Here is a 19,488-nt window from a genome sequence, read left to right as displayed (position 1 = left end):
CGAAGCCCAGCTGATACTCTACGCTGGGACTGAAGCAGGTCTTCAGAAAACCTCTCTGTGAAGTTAAGAAGAGGTTGGTGTTCAGCAGGAAAAACTAGTTACCAAACGCCTGCCTAAGGACGCTGCAGAACACTTCTGAGCTTTGTCTTCAGGGGTTACTGAACACAAGCGGCACGCAGGGATTAAATTTACCTCAACCACACCACGCTACAGTCCTCGAGTCTCATACGCTAAGGATCAGACCATGGATGTCTGGATGCACAAAGAGCAGTATTAAGAGGTTACAGGGCAAAATCCCAACTTTTCAAGAGGAATTCTGCCCGGTGACAGCTACAGCATTCAACCGCAGCTGCAGCAACGTGCATGTGGCAAGGGGATGCTGGAGCTGCCGGTGCCCTCTGGGGATCCTTCGGGTCTGCAGCCGGCCTGTTGGTCGGGGACGAGCTGCAGCAGCATCCTTAAATTCCTAACTTAGGGCCTCGGATGAGTATCAGGTCAACAGGAACAGCGCGAGGCATCAAGGAGCAGTACTTCTACCTTTTCTATGCAGAGGACAGCAAGAGGCAATAAACAGAGGAAAAACTCGGAACAATATTCAAAAGTCTCAGACGAAAGCTACTGATTTGTCCCAATTGTTTAAGAATACTTATTTTCCTTGGTCAAATCAGTTTAGATCTGCACACTCACTTTTACTTAGTGAAATACCTGTCTTAGGAAAAACGTTCCTTAATGCCGCTTGCCGTTCATGATAGAGTGGTGTCTCCAATAGGTCTTTCCACTAATTTTGATGTTATTTTTAAAGATGTATATGTAAACCAACTGGTCTAAAGGTTCTACTATGACTTAAGAAAGCGTAACTTTGGATGCAATACAGCATGGAAGTGTTGAAGCTGTGTGCATGACACGCACTATTAACCTACCCAGGCAGTGTGCACACAGAAAAGATTTGCAAGCCATCTCATTTCAAGCAACTACCCGGCTTTTTGTGATGTGCAATGCTGCCTCCTTTCCCAGTTGCACTGGACCAAACCAAATGCTAATTTGCATCTTCAAAGAGCTGACGGTCCATATGGGTAACAACCATAACCCTGAGAATGTGAAGATGCATTAAAACTGAACCCCTGGATGCCAGCTAATCTTAAAGAGAAGAGGTAAACAGCAAAAGATGTAACCGGCACTCTCAGAAAGTCCGTAGGTAAGCCCAGGCAGTGAAGACGAGAGCCATGTGCTCAGTTCTCCAACGGGCAAGCTGAAGCAGCACCAGCTCACTGTCGGCAGAAGCAGGTAATGGAACCAGCAGCTCCCTGCAGAAGAGTGGGAGAACGAAACGCCACGAGACTGGAGCGATGCTTTCCCTTAACAGCAGCCCAGGGGCGCTGTGACTTCCCTACCTAAAAGACATCAACGGCGTACCTAACAGCCCTCAACAAATTCCTTTTCATAGCACTGCCTCATCGCTTTTGAGTTCACACCAACTTCTAGTGCCAGAAGTATCCCGTGGCAAGAAGGCTGTTTCTTAACCCTCCTTGTTTCCCATCCTTGTACCTGCTCCAGTTCATATTCTGGGACTCGAACCGCATGCAATGCCCCGGATGAAAGGAGAGTGCACCATGAATTTATACACCGAGACAAAGCTTTGTAGTACTCTAGTAATTCCTAACATCTTATCTGTGTTCGTCTACAACTGAGAGTTGGGCTAGTGTGGTTTTTCCGAAGATCCAATTAACACCAAGATCTCTTTATTAATAGAAGCTTCAGACACCACTGCAAATACAAGGCAAGAATTCTCATCTCTTCCGATGCAGAAAAACTCACGTGTACCTACACTTAAAAGACATCAGAGCAGAGAAGAGACATCAGCAGAACAGGACCATGCACATACCACACTTTGCAGAGGGCTGGAAATGGGAGCATGGCTCTCGCTGCTGGAAGCCAAGTCCCTCTGGTGCAGATCTCCACTTTCAAACCCGAGAAATGTCTCACCTGCAATCCCCAGGTGCTCCCCTGCCCTCGCTCTCACAAAAAGCTCCCTGCTCCCAACCTTGGCACTGCATGCTGCTTGCAGGTAACCTCGTTCATGAATTGCCCACAAACTGCTGGAAGTCACCTATGGTCTGAACAGCTGTGCTTCTCGAGGTCTTCTGGCAAGTCCCAGTGAACCCACAGCTTTACTGACCATGGGGAGGGGTTCAAGGAAACCGAAGGCAAGTTTTACAATAAAGTCCTCCAACCACGTAAGCCTGAACAGAAGATACGCAACCATGCTGGGTGGCTATACAAGAATCCGAAGAAAAACATCAGACAACTGGTATTGTAGAGAATAACACAGACGCTTGCTTTTAGAAGAAATCCAGGCCATCTCTGCAAATCTCCTACGACCCAAGCTGCCCTTGGGAGGCAGAGCCATTACACTTTTGCTCTCCAAACACAATCCCAACAGCAACAGGAGTTACACGGTAAGGAAAACACACTGCATTCTAAAAAAAAAGTTCAGTCCAAGGCTTCTCCCATCAAATTTCGCTGCGGTTGTGTGAAATAGAGTTGATTTACGCTTGGAAAGTCGCTATCAAAATACAATTAAACCGAAAACCAGATTGCCGGGCAGCTGCGGTGCACGAACGCTCTGCCTGCTCCGGAGAGGCACCGCGGGCAGCCTGGCGAGCTGCTGGCCCCGTCCGTCCCCCTGCAGCCTGCGAGGGATCTAATTACCGCTGCGATTTTCCTAATGAAGTGAATGCAATAGCCAGTCTTCCTGAAGAACATCAACTGGGTAATGAAGAGACTTTCGGGGCGTTTACAGTCGAACTCGCTAAATGCAATGAAACGAACATCTGCGTATCAGGAGCCCTCCACGAACGAGGTTGTTTATCATACAAAATGGAGGGATGCAAATAAGAATCAAGTGGTATTAAACAAAGCCTCCCTTCAAAAGAAAGCTTCTTCTAAATTTACAGATGCCTGATTTCTCAATCTCCTTAACCAGATTTATTATAAAATTTCCTTTTTCTAATATCCTGCAGGGCTCAAGCTAGAAACAGCTGAGCAGCAGCAAACTCTTGGCTTTGTCTGCTTCCCCAGTTCCCATTTTTTGGAAGGTGCTGACCAGGAAACATGTTACTTTACAATACTTGACACAAAACCTGCACATGATGCCCAGACTACTTTAGTTTTAAACGCCATTTAGAGATTAGCATTGAAAGATTTAATTTTCCATGCGAGCTTGCCGAAAATATAGCAGTAACAGCACTGCCACATACCTGAAATAACCACCCACAACCGGTTTAACCTTCAAACAAGCAAAACCCAAGTAAATTGCTCTGTTTAGATCGAGTATGATATACTCCAGAATTATTTTCATTTCAACTGAAGCTGGCAATCTCTCTCCCCACCCCCATACATAATTAAATAAACTTCAGGTTTTGTTTTTTCCATCAAAAATGTATTGCTTTGAAGGGAGGGATCCCAGGCTAGATTGGAGAAGATTTTTCTTCCACAAAACATTTAACTCCCCCCCAGCAAGCCTCCCACTTTAGGGAGGAGGAATTTTAAGAAGAAATGAACAGCACTGCTTCATTAACCCGTTCCACGATGGTCTGGGAAGCAAGCTCAGAAGTTGCACCTGTAGGCTGAGATCAAACAGGTACACAAGAACCGCTTATTTCATTCAGAGAGGAGTTATCTAATGGATAGCAGTGTGCTTTCCATCCTTTGAAAGTCCTGTAAAATTACACTTTCGTGTACTACCTAGGATACAAGGAGAAAAAGCATCAGGATGAATGTTAATTGAAGACAGCTAAAGCTGCCTGAAGCCAACAGCTCTCCACCTAACCAAGCAATGCTTTGGAAACATTTTGGTTGCAGCAGCTTAAAGGAACAAAACAACTTTTGCCTTACAATAATTATTAGCTACATTCCTCAAATGTGGGCGGATTAAACATCTCGCTTCCTAAGGGTCCAGAGTAATGAAATTCAGAAGTCACTCTTTTAGTGTTGTCTTCTCCGCACAATGCTGCGATGTGCCATCGGGTGCAGCTCCTCAAGGTTAAATACAGCAACTGGACAACTCTGAACTGACAAGGAGGGAAGAGAAACCATGACAAGCCTCAGGACGGCCCCTAAAGCTGACAGCTCCCACAGTGAATCCCCGAACTGTCAAACAGTTGGTACGCTACAGTCTGTAGACTAGTTCGGTTGGATGTACATATTTATGATGTTATATCCTTCGTATCATATACTTTAGCTTCTCATCTGAGCCATGAATTAAAGATAAACACCCATGCTGCCTTGCAGTGTTGCAAGCATTCAAAGAAAAAAAAATTAAAGATGTTGCTACCAGGAAATGCTAAATTAAAATAAATCCGTCCAGCTCCTCAAAGTCATTCTGCTGGAAGGCTTTCGGAACAGACCCACTGCTTTGGGGGCATCCACGTTTAATAAGGAAGCCAGAAAGTTAAAAAGCTGTTTTAAAAACCTACTTCACCTGCGGAACTACAGCGAAATACCTCCAAGTCGGCATTACACAGCGCAGAGTTTGGCCGGCTCCTTCACTACCCTGCTGCCTGATAAGGTGACGGCTGCACTGAGACCACTTCCAACTTGAATCACAGAATCATAGAATATCCCGAGTTGGAAGGGACCCGTAAGGATCATCGAGTCCAACTCCTGGAGAAGCAGCATGTGCAGATGTTCATCGTGGAAGGACCGAGAAGTAGGTCTCCTTGTGCTCCAGGAAGGAACTCACCGACACTTAGCGCTTTCTCCTCTGCCTGTGCATTGCTTGCCACAGGAGCAGCCAGGAACGGAGGCTGGAGGAGAAGTTAGGAGACGTTTGGCTTCAGGACCTCCGGCACAACACGCTAGGGAGCTGCTGTGCCTCTGCCCCCCACGTAAACAGCTGGATGGTGTTGAAATAGGACTGGATGTGGCCAGACGGCCTGTCCTTAGTTCTCCTCTGAGCTAGAGAGGAGCCTGAGCAGGGCCGGGCACCGTCCTGTCCCTGCATCCATCCACACCACCCTAACGGGATCAAGAACAAGGAACCAACCTGAGGACTGACCCTGCACGCTCGCTCACTTTTCACCCAGGATTAAGCAGCTGCTGAGCACGCTGAAAAAGGCCCTACAAGGATATAGAACAGTTTCAAGTGTACAAATCTGTGTAAGTACTTCACATGTACAATGGACCAAAACCACTTCAAAATCATATTAAAAGGAAGAACCCCCCCCCCCATCTCCCTTCCACACTACCTACATGGCGAAGTTTAGTGTTCCTTGGCAGAACTGACGGAGCTCAAACTGTTTTCCCTTTGCTACCACACGCTATTTCTCTTTTACCACAAAATTCATGCAGTGCAGAAGCGATACTTCTGGGCAGCATAAGGGCAAAGTAAAACAGAGCACAAATAAAGCGGAAACAACCCCAGTGGCAAAAGCTTACTGCCATTTTAACTGGGTGGAAAACTGAAGCCATGTGAACTACGCAGGAAGCATTTGGGAGACGTACTCTGCTACAAAATAAACATCACTTTTTGCAGTGACACGACGGAGCCTTCGCTTTTTGTGTTTTCTCTCCGCCGCAGCAACCTATAAAGAGCGGAGAAGCAACACTCTCCGACCTGACGCATCTCACCAGCGCGCCACAAAGATTCACTGTTAGAAATCCGCTCGCCATAAAACTCGAGGCGTTTCGGGAGCCGCCTCGTTTTCTTCGCTGTGCGACCGAGGGCTGAGCTCCGGTGCTGGAGCCGTGCCCGGCGCAGAGGGCTGCAGCAACAGGAAATACTGCGCGGTCTGGGCATGCATCGCATTCCTGTCCCGCCCCGAGCCAGCGGCCAACAAACAAACCTTTCTTCTAGTAAAAGGGGAGGGAAAGAAAAAAAAAAAAAAAAAAGCAGGCAGACTGCACAAAGTTCACTGGCAGATGTGGCCTGCGAATCCAAAAACGGTCTTTTTTTTTTTTCCCGATAAAAAGGAATTCGACGCGCGCACGGCGCTAGCGCAACGTCACGGCTTTGTGGAGCTGGATCAGCCGTGGGCTGGGAGCTTCGAGATGTAAAAGCCGCCGGGGTGAGCTTCTTCCAGGTGCTGACAGCCAGCACCGACTGCATGCACTCCGGAGGGTTTGTTTTAGGGAGGTTTTGCAAGTATTAGCAGCAGCTTACAACCGAGGTGCTGCAGTCGATCAAAATGGAGAGAATTGCAGGGGATAAAAAGGCTTATTTTTGCAAAATAAAAGGAAAGGGGTTGTGTTTCATTTTCGTTCTGTGTATAATGCGTGCAGCGCTGCAGAACGAGTACTTAACACTGAAGTTTGCCTGCAACTGAGAAGTAACAAACAGAGTTAGTAACCAGAACATATGTTCGTGCATCTCGGCTCCTTTGAATCACTCCCAGGTCAGCCTCTTAACTCCTGGAAGATATTTAATAATAATTTGTTAAATACTCGAGCAGGAAGGCAGAAGAGAAACAAACAAATGGAAAGGCGAGCAGCACACGGGGTCAAAATGGCAGCATCTCAGGGTTTGTTAGTCACGGCTGATACCCTCTGGCATCGGCGTAGGATTAGAGTCAGAACGGCAACGAAACAAATGTAAACAAGCATGTGTTTATAGAGCAGAAGTATGTACAGCATCCCATCCGCTCGCCTTTGGACTGTGCTTACGTGTAACGCGGTGGGAAAGGCAGAGGGGAGTGCCGAGCAGCGAAAACGCAGCAGCAGCAGCTACCTGCAAGCAAGGGGCCAGCACCTGAACCAAACCAGACCCGTCGGCAGCCTGCACCAAGCATCAACGCCTGGCAAGGCTGGAGTGAAACCTGTAATTCACTGAACCAAAGCTAACTCGCACAGTGTTTAACCCCCCAGCTAGCCGCCTCCCATACATATTTTATCCAAGCAATTAATTTTTCAAGTCCAAGCGTCATCCAATCCTGAAACTGGCCACGGAATGAATATTGCTGGGCACTGCACCTCTGACCTGCTCGTTTCGTTATCAAGTTCCTTCAGTTTAATACAAACAGATGTTTTTTTTCCCCTCCCATGACCGAATTCACAACCCGAGGTTTGGCCCTGGAAATTAAACCGAGTTTCCTTCTGCCATGCTGCAAAAGGGCCCACTCAAACACAGGTTACTGGTTCAGCTCCCTTTCTGACTTAAAAAAAATATCAGACAAGTGATTCACTGAACCCAAATGTCGAGAAATTCTTCGAGTCTCTTTCCCTTCAAAAATAACCCTAACACCTCCAACCCTTACCAAAACCCCGCTCATCTGATGGAACAAACTTAATTTCCTTTTGCTAAATATAGCAGTGATGTTCCCATAGAGACGGCTACATTCCCCGCTGCACTTTTTGCAGCAAATACTTCAGAGAGACATCAAACCTGAAGTATTAGCCTGTATTTGCTAGCTTTCTCATCTCTTCCCCAAGAACAGCTCTTCGCTAAGGAATTAATCTAGCAAACACACTGCTACGGGGTGCTCCCTTGCAGGAAGTTTTGTTTCTCCATTTTGCTTTATGAATTTTTCAGACGCTCCCTGGGGATGCTTTGGCACGGGCTGCAGTTCTCCTCCCTGCCAGAGGAATCGCTCGTCCAAAGCCCATTCCCCGAAAAGATCCACCTCTAATAGTAAAAAACAAACTACAACACGCTTCTTTTGTGTTGTCTCGGATGCCTGTTTCAAATTACGCTACTTACTGCTGTTTTGTGGACGTTGCGTGCAGACCTCATCAAACATGCGCTCTGCCAGAAAGCACACGATGCGGGCGGTGGTGTTCCGGTAACGTGCTTTATAGAACCAAGGCCACTGAAATCACACAATTCCTGAAAAAGACTGACTGCAACGGACTAAGAAACAGGCACGACTATATGAAAGGTTTACCATCTTTCTTGGGGAGGGAGTCGTATAATTTCAAAAAGACACTGACTTCAGTAGAGGTGTCATTATCTGGACCCATTAACGTTTTTCCCTGCTTTTCCCCTTCCCCCCCAAATTCCTCTATAGTGTGAAACCCACACCCTAAGGCAAAAAGAGGAAGGAACTCCATTCAAGAGGGAACTTTCTCTAAATCACTGTCTTATTGGTGCTTCAGTTATTAATCCAATCTAGAAGTAATACTTGCTTTCAACAGCTAAGACGGCTCCTGAAATCAAGTTACAGCCAGCATTCAGCTAACATCATTTCACCAAGTTATTTGAATCCTGTGGTTCTGGGAACAAAATTAAAGCAACAATCAAGTTTATAATCAAAAACTGATGTGTGATTAATTGCAGGAATTTATTAAAGAGTCATTTATTAATGACTCTTGTGCATCCGTGTGGACAGAACCCAACGACTTAAGAGGAACTGCCAAAGCCATTTCTCTTCCATTTTTGGCTTCCATGGAGTCAATTTCACCTAACCTTAGATGACCCTTCTTTTTTTTGAATACTTATATTACCTATGGACATGTAATACAAGTGCGTATTATACAGAGAAAAGTATTGTTTACGGTCTTTTTTTTTTCTTTTTTTCTCCAAGCTGTTGCATCTACCCTCTCCACTTAAGCAAGAAAGAATGAAGTTTTTCAGAAGAGCTACAAATATTCAGTAACTATATTAAATCTAAAGAAATTATGACACCAACCACCGCAAGTTTTCAGTTCAAGGGAAACTCGCAGCATCTGTTGCTATACTTTGAATAAATGGTTAAGTCAAAAAACCATGAAAGAGCGTGGTAAATTCTCATTAATAATTAGCTAAAACAGCTAGCATTGCACTGCTGAAGCATGAGACCTCTCTCCTTGGCTTTCAAACTCCACTTCCCTGGGGTGTATTCAAAAAGGCCAGTAGGATACATGCTGTCATTTCTGAAAGACAAGAGTAATGTACTCACATTAAGTTTAAAACATCTAAATGTCTATCTGAATCCAGATCAAGTTAAAAAAAAAAGACGACTGCAGAGGGAGGAACAGCCAAAACCAATATACATCTGACATTTTTAATGAATGATTAGGAGTCTGACAGAGATTTTTATTTCCTTACTGGCTACGTGTGTACGCTGTACCCAAACACTAAGCAGAACAAAATATCAAAACCACCTTTAAGAAAACATTCAGTTTACTCACTTCATTCAGCAAGTCCGTAATTTATACCCTCCCCGAGAAAAAAAAAAAAAGTAATGTTTCACATTAAGAATTTAAAAGCCTGAAATGATAACTATCTATAGCCCACACAGTAATTCAACCAGTGCCAGCAACCCCTGCAACAGGATGGACTGCAAACTGCAGGTATGGCTTAACATTAAGACTATTTTCTTTTCAACTGATCCTGAGAAATAAATTGGAAAATACTAATTCCTAGCTCTTCTGTCCATATACTTTGATTTGAAGATTATTTTAGCCAATCAGCATTCCTGAGCCATTAAAAACAGCACATTCCTGCCTGGAAATGGGATATTAAGAAAGCTAAACTAGATTAAGACAAACTAAAGATACAGGAAACTGCAAGCTCTGTATGATAAAGTTACTCCGGTTTTGACAAAAAACAGCCAAACTTGCCCAACTTCCACCAATTCCTTTCTAGAACAAAGCCACGTTTCACTGCTTGTTTAGAAATGCAGATAATCAGCAATGAAAATAAATGATTTTTTTTTTCTCATGACATACTACATGTGCAATGAGAGGAAATTTTTAAAAAGCATTCTGGTTCCTTAACCGAGTCCTTCGATGCCTCTCTCACGCTGAGGGCTCAGCTGCGGGCTGGAACAGCTGCAGACATGTTTAGTTGTTCTCCAAACACCAGAACACCACGTACGTGTGACCTATGTGAAATATCCTAAACTTTGTATGAAAAAGAAAGCACACAGTTTAATACCGATGCTGTAACCTCAACTCAATCCTGTAAAGCACAAAGGCAGCCCTTGCTCTTAGATAGGTAAGTCGTGAGCGACTGCTATATGGTAACTGAAGGTGTTAAATACCTGGTGTCTTCAGGTTAAGAATAAGCTCTTCCCTTAATTCTACCAGAAAAAAAAATAGTACAGTGACTTTGTTGCTTAACTGAAGAAAAATGATTAAATTTGTAAATAATTATGTGGCTACATTCTACCCTCAGACAAAGGCCGTATATTGATCCTACCAAAACCAGAATGAATGAAGGTAAAAATAGCACCTACACCCATTAACAAAATTAAACCCATTTCCTAGCTTACTTCTTCAGGATGTGCCTTTCTGCTAACCGTAGAATAACAAAGGCAACAGATGATGCAACAGAAATTAGAGCAATTTTACAGCTCCCTCTGGCCCCAGTCTCTCTTAGCGTACGTTCCTGCCCAACCTGTTTATGCAGAACACGTCCAGATCAGCTGGTCTCTGCCCGATCTGGCAAAAAAGCTGCTTCCCTTCATCACCCAGGCAGTGGCGAGGGCGATCAGTTTATTTAGGCTTGACGCAGGACTACCGTAGCTGCTTTCCTACGTCCTCTCCTCTGCTGGGAGGAGAGGCAGACCCAGGCTTGGACCACTGACGTACAGACCTTCTTGCCCTGCAGTTCCTAGCACTGAAGAAGGCTGGCACTTGCAGAGCATTTAACTCTTCATCTCTTGCAGGTGGGTCCCTTCGGGCCTACCAGCAGCTTTCTACCTCATTCAGGCAGAAGGGAGAGAAGTATCGCTGCTCTCATGCAGGGGCCCACAGCCGATAACCCATCTAAGACTTGCTCTGCATTTATCTCACATGGAAAATCCCTGCCATAGGGATCATGTCTACGCTCGAGCGCTTAGAAGGCCATCTTGAGGATTTACCCCTTCTCCTCCCCCCAAATTAAGAATAAGCCGTGAATTTACAGAGCAGCCGGCGGCAGGGACACCCAGCACCGCTGCCGGCCATTTTGGCTGCTTCACGCCCTGCAACTGGGCCCAGGCCTCGGGCTGGGCTGGAAGAGCAGGACAACGACAGCCATTTCTGCCCCCAGACCGTGCTGAGGCCAGCAGGGCTTTCCTGAGTGCTGCACGAGGTGGGCAGCATTGTTTGGCCTTGGCGTTTCATCCCCCCTCGGCCTGAAGGCATTTCCACCACTCAGTACGATGTTCCCCTGCCCAGCCCCAGCGTGCTCGCTCTGTTACTAAAACCTAAACCAACTTCTGTGTCCGAATCAAGCTCCCGAAACTACACAGAGCTAAAGCAGGAACGCACTGTAGGGGATGGCATGCCTGCTGCAAAACAAGATAAATGTTTGGCAGCTCTCCCACTCCTACATAACCCGAAAAAAGAGGACAAATAGCTGCGCGGCAGCTTGCTTCGTTCTTTTTCTTACAAGACCGTAGGAAGGAGAGCCCAGGCCAGTCCCGCCTCCCCCTGTGGTCCCAGCCCCACAGAACAACCCCACAGAACAACCAAAGCAAGACCCGCTGCATTCAAGCGGCCCTGCTGCCAAGAATCTCCTGCCAAGACCCTGACAGCTACCGGTGGGAAGTTTCTAGGTGGTAATCGGTCTCCACATTGGGGTTATAATGATAGAATTAAAAATAAATTGTTGCCTTCAAAGAAATTCCTACGGATATTCACCTTGGCCTCCTGCTGTCAGTCCAGCTAACCACAGGTAGCATTCACAAAGCCCAGCTGATAAGCACTTGTAGGGCGCAATTAATATGATTTGTCCACATTAGAACTCACCCTAAAATCGCCTGTTTTTGTTTATTTCCCCCCCTCGGTAGCCTCTGAGGAATAGCTCAGCTGTTTATGCTGCAAACAACTGCAGTTAGGGGAAAGATCACCATCCCCCACATCCCTTCTTCTGGCCTTCCTGTAAGTCACTGGGGTTGGCCAAGACCAGAAGCAATCCATCAAGCACGTCTACGCTAAAAATGCTGCAAAATAACCCCTTCGTAATCCTTCTGCAGTTCCATTGCATTTCTGCAGTTTCCACGGCAGTCCTTCTGCTCCCCTACCCGTATCAACGCAACTATTTCCTAACCGCTCCGAACTGTTGATCTGTGTAGTCCAAACACAACTGGAAATGATGCTGCCATAAAAAACAAAACAGTAGGGAACCGTGGGGCTCCCCAGTGCAGCTGGGGCTGCAGCACCTGCCTGATTACTGGGGCACCAAATGCCTCCGGCAGCCACCCCAGTTTTTAGGATTCTTGAGCTCCCCATGGTATGTTGCAAGAAATATGCCGTGGCACAGAAGGCCTGGGGAAAGGACATATCAGGGCAGATTTATTTCCCCAAAATATTATGAAAATCCACCAGCTCAAAGACCACAGCACAATTCACAAGGGACAGAGCTTACACAAACAGGGAAGAGTTTCGGGATGTACTTTCACAGCATTTTCCTTCACTCTCCCTCCCTCCTTTTGCCAAGAGGTGAAAGTGGAGCATTTTTTCCAGAGGATGCTTTGGACACTGAGTTATACAGTACTGAAGCAAGCACATTATTCATTAAGTTTTTTTTTTCTTTTTTTTTTCCTCAGTTAAGAAAATTCAATTATTCAAAGAATCCAATTTAATCATCTAGTGCACATTTACAGGTGAGCCCAAGCATAGAAGAGGCTGCTTCATCCCTTCCTTTAATGAAGGATGAGCACCGTTTCCAAATACCTTTGAGAAGGCACAGGTTAAGACATGCTTCACCACCACCCAATAACAACGTGGGGTAATTACAACACCTGGGCAATGTTTGTGCCTGCTTTCTGGCCACAGGTTTTAAGTTCCTCACCCTAAAACTTATGTTCAACCCCAACGTCAGTTGTATCATTATGATTAACGTCAAAAAATGCAAGTTCCATGAATCAGTGACATTCCTCTTGCTCCCTTGCTTACGATACCAGTATCTGTTTGTATTGGATGTTTGCTGTGGTTTGTCCAGTGACATTTAGGAACATGGCTGGAAGGCAATTTGTGGGGAAAAAAAGAGCTAGAGATATGAAGTTTCCATTGAAACCACTGGATTTTGATACTCCCATTATAATTAAAGACAATAAAATATCCAAGTAATGTTGGAAGGTATCAACTGCCTCAAGTGACAACTGGGGACACTGAGCTGAGGTTTCCTTAAAACTTTGCATGAAGTGACAAAACACAATGCTGCATTGTACTACTTAATAGGATACACATACTGCAAGGCAAAGAGGAAAAGGTCAACCCCACAAACTTAAGACATCTAGTTAAAGAGAACTGGATTCACTTTTCTGCTCCGCCCAACATATCCATCTTTTAGGACAAGTGACTTCACAGATTTCGTGCCATGGCTCCTGGGCTACAGAACACGTTTTTAAATCCAGGGTAAAGAAAAAGAAAAAAGAAAACAAAAAACAAATGAAAACCAAAACAACGAGCAGGCATAGCAGACTTCCTGCTTTGTTTTTAATCACCGATAATGCACACGTGCAGCTCACCACTAGGAGCTTGGGGCTGATTATATATTGAAGAAATGAGAGGTGCTCATAATTTGATAGTAAGGTCTGGAGTAGTAACATCCTGATTTATTCCCTTATCACAGGGAGCAAGAAATCCAGTAGTGGTATCACACTATGTTGTTCCATGTATTCTGGAAATGACATTAAGTGTAAGTAGGAAGTACTGCTAGTTGAGGTCTTTAATATTTAAGGAACAATTTAACTTCTGGCTTCCACAAAATATAATTGTGGTGTTTGGTGTTTGTATACTACTAATTACAGATACTTTTTCTTATTAATAAACTAATTGTTGCGTAAGTAAGGCAATGGAAAAACATATCTCGACAGCCTCTTGTCTGAACATGCAGCTTGGTGTTTTTTTCCTTGAGTCACTTCAGGCAACCAAACTGAGCATAATCTAGGAGTAAGAAAGTGCATTAAATGAAAAATATCACTAAAGATGATGTCATGGGCTTATACTTCTTGCTTATAGTGACAGTACAGCAGAAAATGTAATTACAAACATGAATATTCCATACTGGAAGAATATACTCTACTACACAATGCCAAATAGCTTGAAATGCTTTTCCAAAGTCCACTTAAAAGGCACTGACAGAAGAGCTCACACATTCTGCCCACCTAAATAAACCAAGAGTGTGCACCAACAGCATGCCCACAACTGGAAAACCCAGCCTGAAACAAGTCACAAAAACACGCACTAACAGCAACGTGCAGCCCAGCCCTGTACCAAACCAGAGAGGTAATCCTTTTTGGTCATGGAGTTTAAAGCAACTCCAACAAACAGTAAGTAAATCATTCCAAAAAGCATATCCCAACTAGAATTACCCTGACTTTTAGGAATTAAATTCCAGTAGTATTATACGAATTATTCAATGATCATATCAGCTTATTTTCAGCAAAATAACGGTTCCTTTTCCCTAAGGAAGTTACGATAGTACTTGCAGGCACCACTCAAGTGCTAGCAAGAGCTGGAGTTATAAAAGACCCTTTACATTTTTTTTTCCCATACAGATAATGTATTCTTCAAGTTCATTGCTACCGAGGGGAGAAAAAAAGCTTTCAGCTTCATGAATAATACATGAAAAAATTTAATATTAGAGAACAAATCTTCTTTTTGAGCCTCCAGAAACAGTACTGTATTTGCCCTATTACTTTGAAAGGATTACTGTAGACATTTGAATAGGGGCAGATCGTAAACTACTGTTTGTTAAAATTAAGCTGTAACGAAGTATTTCACCATTTATCATACCGACTCTAAAACAGTAATATAGAGCTTTCCGACTGCCATCAACAAAGATAATCGCTTACCGTATCCACAATCAGGAGTTTAATGCATTTTGTTATGATCTGAAGCGGAACAGATCTCTTCAGCCACTCACCCAAAACCCACTTGTTTACGAGGCAGAGACAGGAGAAAACTGATTTTGAGGCAGGCACCTCTAGACCGCATCGCTACCACGAGATGCAAATAAAACCGAATACCACAACCAGAGCCATTTACGACAGCAGGAATTCTTTCACGGAGCCGATGGAGCAAAACATGCAGCTGGTAAAGGGGCCGGCAGGTTCCCGGCAGGAGAAGAGCCCTTCCCCGATCGGCAGCTGCTCCGGCCTCCGTTCTGCAGCGAGGGCTTCCTCCTCCTCCTCCTCACGCCTGTGTAAAAGTAAACAAACTGCGGAACATGAACCCGGGCGGTTCACAAATCAGAAAGCAAGAGGCCCATCAGACAGCTACCGTACGTGTATTTTTAAGTGCTCGCTTCTGGCAGCGCTGCGTTAGAAGCCAGCACGGTCGAGGTCAATTCCCGGGAGCCTTCAAGGATCTTTTCCAGGAAGCCACCAGCGAGTTCATGACACTTGAGGAACTGGACAAGGTGTCCTCTGAGAAAGGAGCTTACGCACTACCAGCTGCAGAATAAAAGCTGAACCTAACAAACAAGCCTCCTCGCCTCCATTCCTCTGTGTTGCTCCTCTGCAAGGATCAGCAGAGCAGGGGAGGGATTTCACAGGCAAAAGAGGGTCTTCTTGTGAAGGTGACTGAAAGAAGTTTGTTACGGACCTGCCCATCATGGCTGCAAGGACAGGGCTAAGCCAACTTTCTGCCCTGTTACCTAGTGAAGGGACTTCTCCTTTATCCTAAGGCACCGCGTTCTGCAAGAGCTGGGACCCTCTGCTCATCAGCACAGCCGTGGAGGGGGAGAAGGGAGAAGTTTCATCATTTACTACAAATGCTTTTTAAATTATTACAAGCTAAGTTATTGGCACTCGTATTTCATGTGGGCTTGGATGGATTTTCAGGTGGCTCTTCACGTTCCTAAAACAAGGCAAATCTGAGGTGCAAGACTCGAGAAAGACAGACTCGCTAGTGGCCGGTGTGTAACCAACCACGCTACAAACACTGCTGGATCACCAGCTCCCAGAGCAGAGACTGTGCAAGGCAGCTGTAAACCCTATCAAAACCAGACTTCTTATCAAAAAAAGGAGCTGGGGTCCCAGCAAGGTGTGGGGATCAGGGTTGCCGAGTCACTTGGCCCTGCAGCATTCAAGCGAGGGGCTGGGAGCCTCCCCTTACAGAGCCGTGGCTGTGAATTCCTCATGTTACTTTTCCAACAACTTCCATTTCCCCACTCCTCAACGTTCGCTTCAGCCTCAAATAATAAACCTCATACGAGCTCTTCACCTCAACGCTCGCAGCAGTAAAAACCCTCTTGCTTCCTGAGCTGTTAACAACACGACGAGCTGCCAGCTCTGGCTGCCCTCGCCTACCTCCTGCGCTCGGCGCGGCGAAAGGGCAGCTCTGCAGCGACTGCCCCAAACGCCAGCCCCGTCCCGCGGCAGGAAGCCCTCCCAGCAGCCGCTGGCACGCACCGGAGAGCCGCCCAGCCGCTGTTTGTCCATTACCCTTTTTCCTTTCGGCGACTGTTTTGTGCTCGCCAGCGCTCTCCTCCCCTTATACAGGAAGCCGGGGCCTCAAGCTTAAGCCTGCGCGTTCAGTTCGGGTCTGTTCCAGCTACTACTGCGAGCAGATTCTTCCAGCGAAAAAAAAAAAAAAAAGGCTCCTGCAACCGAATCTTTGCTGTGAACTGCACAGAGAGATGATTTCTCCCGATTTTCTGGGAGAAAAGCGAAGGAGAGAAGGATTAAAGGGTTGCTCCGGTTGAACAAACGCGCCACGCTGTTTATCAAGATGGGGCGCGGATGATCCAAATCCAAAGGTACAAACAAACCTTGCAACATCCCTACCAGCAGATAACCAAGTGTGTCCCAATATCTTCCTTCACATGCTTCGACACGACCACACTTTGGCCGCTCCGTGAGCCCGACGCAGCCACGCTCGAGCACTTTCGGTGGCTTCTGTGGGGCTCGGGGAAGCGGCAGTGATAGCGCACTTGTGGGAGATGGTAGAAAGATGAGGAAGACGCGGTTGCAAGCAGAAGACCTTGGTTATGGGAGCCTGGGAACCCACTGCAACGGGCTGAGGGGGTAAAAGGAGGAAGAAGGAGCCTACAACTCTTATTTTTGTTGTGGTCTGAAGTCAGTTGAGTTTCTCTGCACTAAGAAGGCACCTACGGCCTCTCTGCTCCACGCCAGCCTCAACCTCGCCATCAGCCCCTTCGATCCTCACAACAGCTTCCTTCCTTCCAGCTGGAGTGTGAACCACCTTTTCCTCTCTCCTGGCCATTACAACATCATGAGGACGGCCTCAGTCTGTTCCTCAGGAGCAAAAAATCAAGTAAAATTTGAATTTCTGCATCTTGCTACACAGCATTTTGTAGTGTTGTGTCCCCCCCACCTACTCGACAGCTTCCTCAGCTCCACCTCCCTGAACCTCACAGCCTAAAATACGTTAAAAAGGAACCATCATCCTTTTCAATTATTTTGGCGTTTTCTCCTTGGCTGCTGTTAGCTAAATGCGCATACTAAACGAAGACAATTGGCTGAACCGCATGCCCGGCACTTCTAAGACAGGTGGGGTGCCCCATTTCCCAGGCTCACCATTCCTCCAGCGGCCAAGGCCAGCAGCCAACGTCACCGCAGTTTTCACTGGGTTACTCGAAATAATTTTACAGCCTTTCAGACAGCACAGCAATAGGTTACTGTCAACTTCAGCACCAACTGCTGTATCAAGAGCCTCATCAAAACAAGCCGGTGCATCTCCAAATGCCTGTGGTCAGCTGAATAAATGCAGCCACCTCACCAGAAACACCACAAGATGCGCGAAGGGCACCACAAAACCCGGTATCTGAGCCCTTCCCCTAAATTCGGCCAGGCCCAAACAACAATCCCTCACGGTATTCTGCAAAAATCATTCAATATGGGCAAGAGAAGAGGCAGTTGCTCCAAAGGGAAGGAACGGCCAAGAGGTTGCTCCAAAGGGAATGAAGAAGGGCTGCTGATTTAAGAGACAGTTGAACTGATTTCTCTCTTCTAGGTTACTGGATGCTGCTGATTCAAGGTGTGTCCGGTGGTAGGAATGAACTGAATTCTTTTAAACGCTCACACTTTACCTCACATTCAACTACACAGATCCCCCGAGCATTTACATCTAACATCTCATAATGCAATGGCATGAAAAAGAGAGAAGAAAGGAAGCGCCTTTATGCAGATAACCATCTGCACAAGTAACCACACCAACATACCTTTGCTTTATTAAAAAAAAATATGCCAACTTCAGCCCTATTTTGATTTCTGTTGGCAACCCAACTACTGAAATGCTGTAGTCACATCAGTTGCAGAGAAAACAAGCAGAAAGCACATGGAGATCTAACCCATTCTCCTCTACCAATAAATAAATCCAAGCAACTACTTCTGATAGAATCTCTCTAATCCAGCTTTTTTTTTTTTTTTTTAAATTTTCATTAAGTTTTTAATGACCGGGACTCCACAATCTCCACAGCCATGGGAAATGGCCTCCATTACCTCCATTCTTCAAAAAGGTTTCTAATACTAAGCTCCAACAAAGGAGATGCAGTTCAAAGCCTATCACTTCTTGTCCTATCCCACAACAATAGAGAGAACAGATTATTTTTTACAGCAGCATTTATTTCAGGACTGAAAAAAAAAGTCTGTTTTTTTTTTTCTTCAGGATTAAAAAAAGAAGTCCTCAATTTGTTCAATCTTCACTAGTGGTCAGATTTTTAGGATGATTTCTTTCTCCCTGCTCCTTGGAATGCTCTCAAATTCAAATGCAGCGCTCAAAGCTTTACAGAGCAGTTCAGAAGAAGTCTTTCCAAAGCAGAGTACAGCAGGACGACTTCACTGTTCTTACAAATCAGCTGTCATGTTGGAATGCGTAAACAGGCATATATCTTTTTTACTGCTGTGCGACCGATCTGACTATTACAAAAGTCTCAGGATTTTGTACGGACTAGCAAGACAACTAGTTGCTCTTTCTTCTCGGTTTTTGCAGGGGATTGCTCCATGCAATCTTGAAACAGTCTGATTAAGCAGCACGAAAAACACAGGATATAGATTTAGCTCATCCAGTCCCTTTCTATTTTCAGTTCAGTCATCCAGTATGGCTTTCATTTTGGTACCTGCAAATTCTGTATATTCTCCACGGCATCATCCAGGCCATTAATGACTGACGGACCCTGCATGGTCCCACTTCCCACACCCCTTCAAAGGCCCTGAGCTACTGCACACTATGCAAACACTTCTGCACCCATTTTACAGCAGTTTATATGCACCACGGTTTTCTAGTTTTGAATCTTAAAAGCTTCACTTCAATTTGTCATGATGTATTAGTTTTTCCTTTCCTTCTAACCAAGCCACAGAAATAAGTTCAGTTGCTTTAACGTAATTTATTTTTGAAAGGAAAATCTGTTGAACGTCATCTGTTTCCTTGTTTTCTTGCAAGATTTCTTAGGCCTTCATGTTCATTCTTGAAAACGGGAATTAGAAATTATGAATCAGGCAGCCTAAGTACCACGTTTCTTCTTCTTTTTTTTTTTTAAGAACCTTATTTACTCTTCTCAAGGTAGCGAAGATAACTCGAGGTTCTAAAGTTCTGTAGTTTCACACCAGTCACTAAGCATCCAGTGATTTAATTTGCCATCTGCTCTCAATTAAAGTCTTAGCCAAAGACTGATAC

The 19,488-nt window shown here is 45.3% G+C and overlaps 1 protein-coding gene across 3 annotated transcripts in view; it reads right to left on the bottom strand.

Annotated features, from left to right (window-relative positions):
• The window catches only part of CTDSPL (CTD small phosphatase like), a 78,212-nt gene that overhangs the window by 36,937 nt on the left and 21,787 nt on the right, over window positions 1-19,488 (bottom strand). Inside the window, exon 1 of one of the 3 annotated variants that reach the window (XM_013182418.3) lies at window positions 7,694-8,669. The exons of the other annotated variants lie outside the window; for them this stretch is intronic. Within the exon in view, the coding sequence (XP_013037872.2) occupies window positions 7,694-7,733 (40 nt within the window). The 5' untranslated portion in view covers window positions 7,734-8,669. Of the gene's footprint in view, window positions 1-7,693; window positions 8,670-19,488 lie in introns of those variants that run through there. 3 annotated transcript variants of the gene reach the window in all.

The sequence above is a fragment of the Anser cygnoides genome, chromosome 2 (genome assembly GCF_040182565.1).
Source record: "Anser cygnoides isolate HZ-2024a breed goose chromosome 2, Taihu_goose_T2T_genome, whole genome shotgun sequence".
Taxonomy (NCBI): Eukaryota; Metazoa; Chordata; class Aves; order Anseriformes; family Anatidae; genus Anser; species Anser cygnoides.
This window is presented reverse-complemented; position numbering and strand designations above follow the sequence as displayed.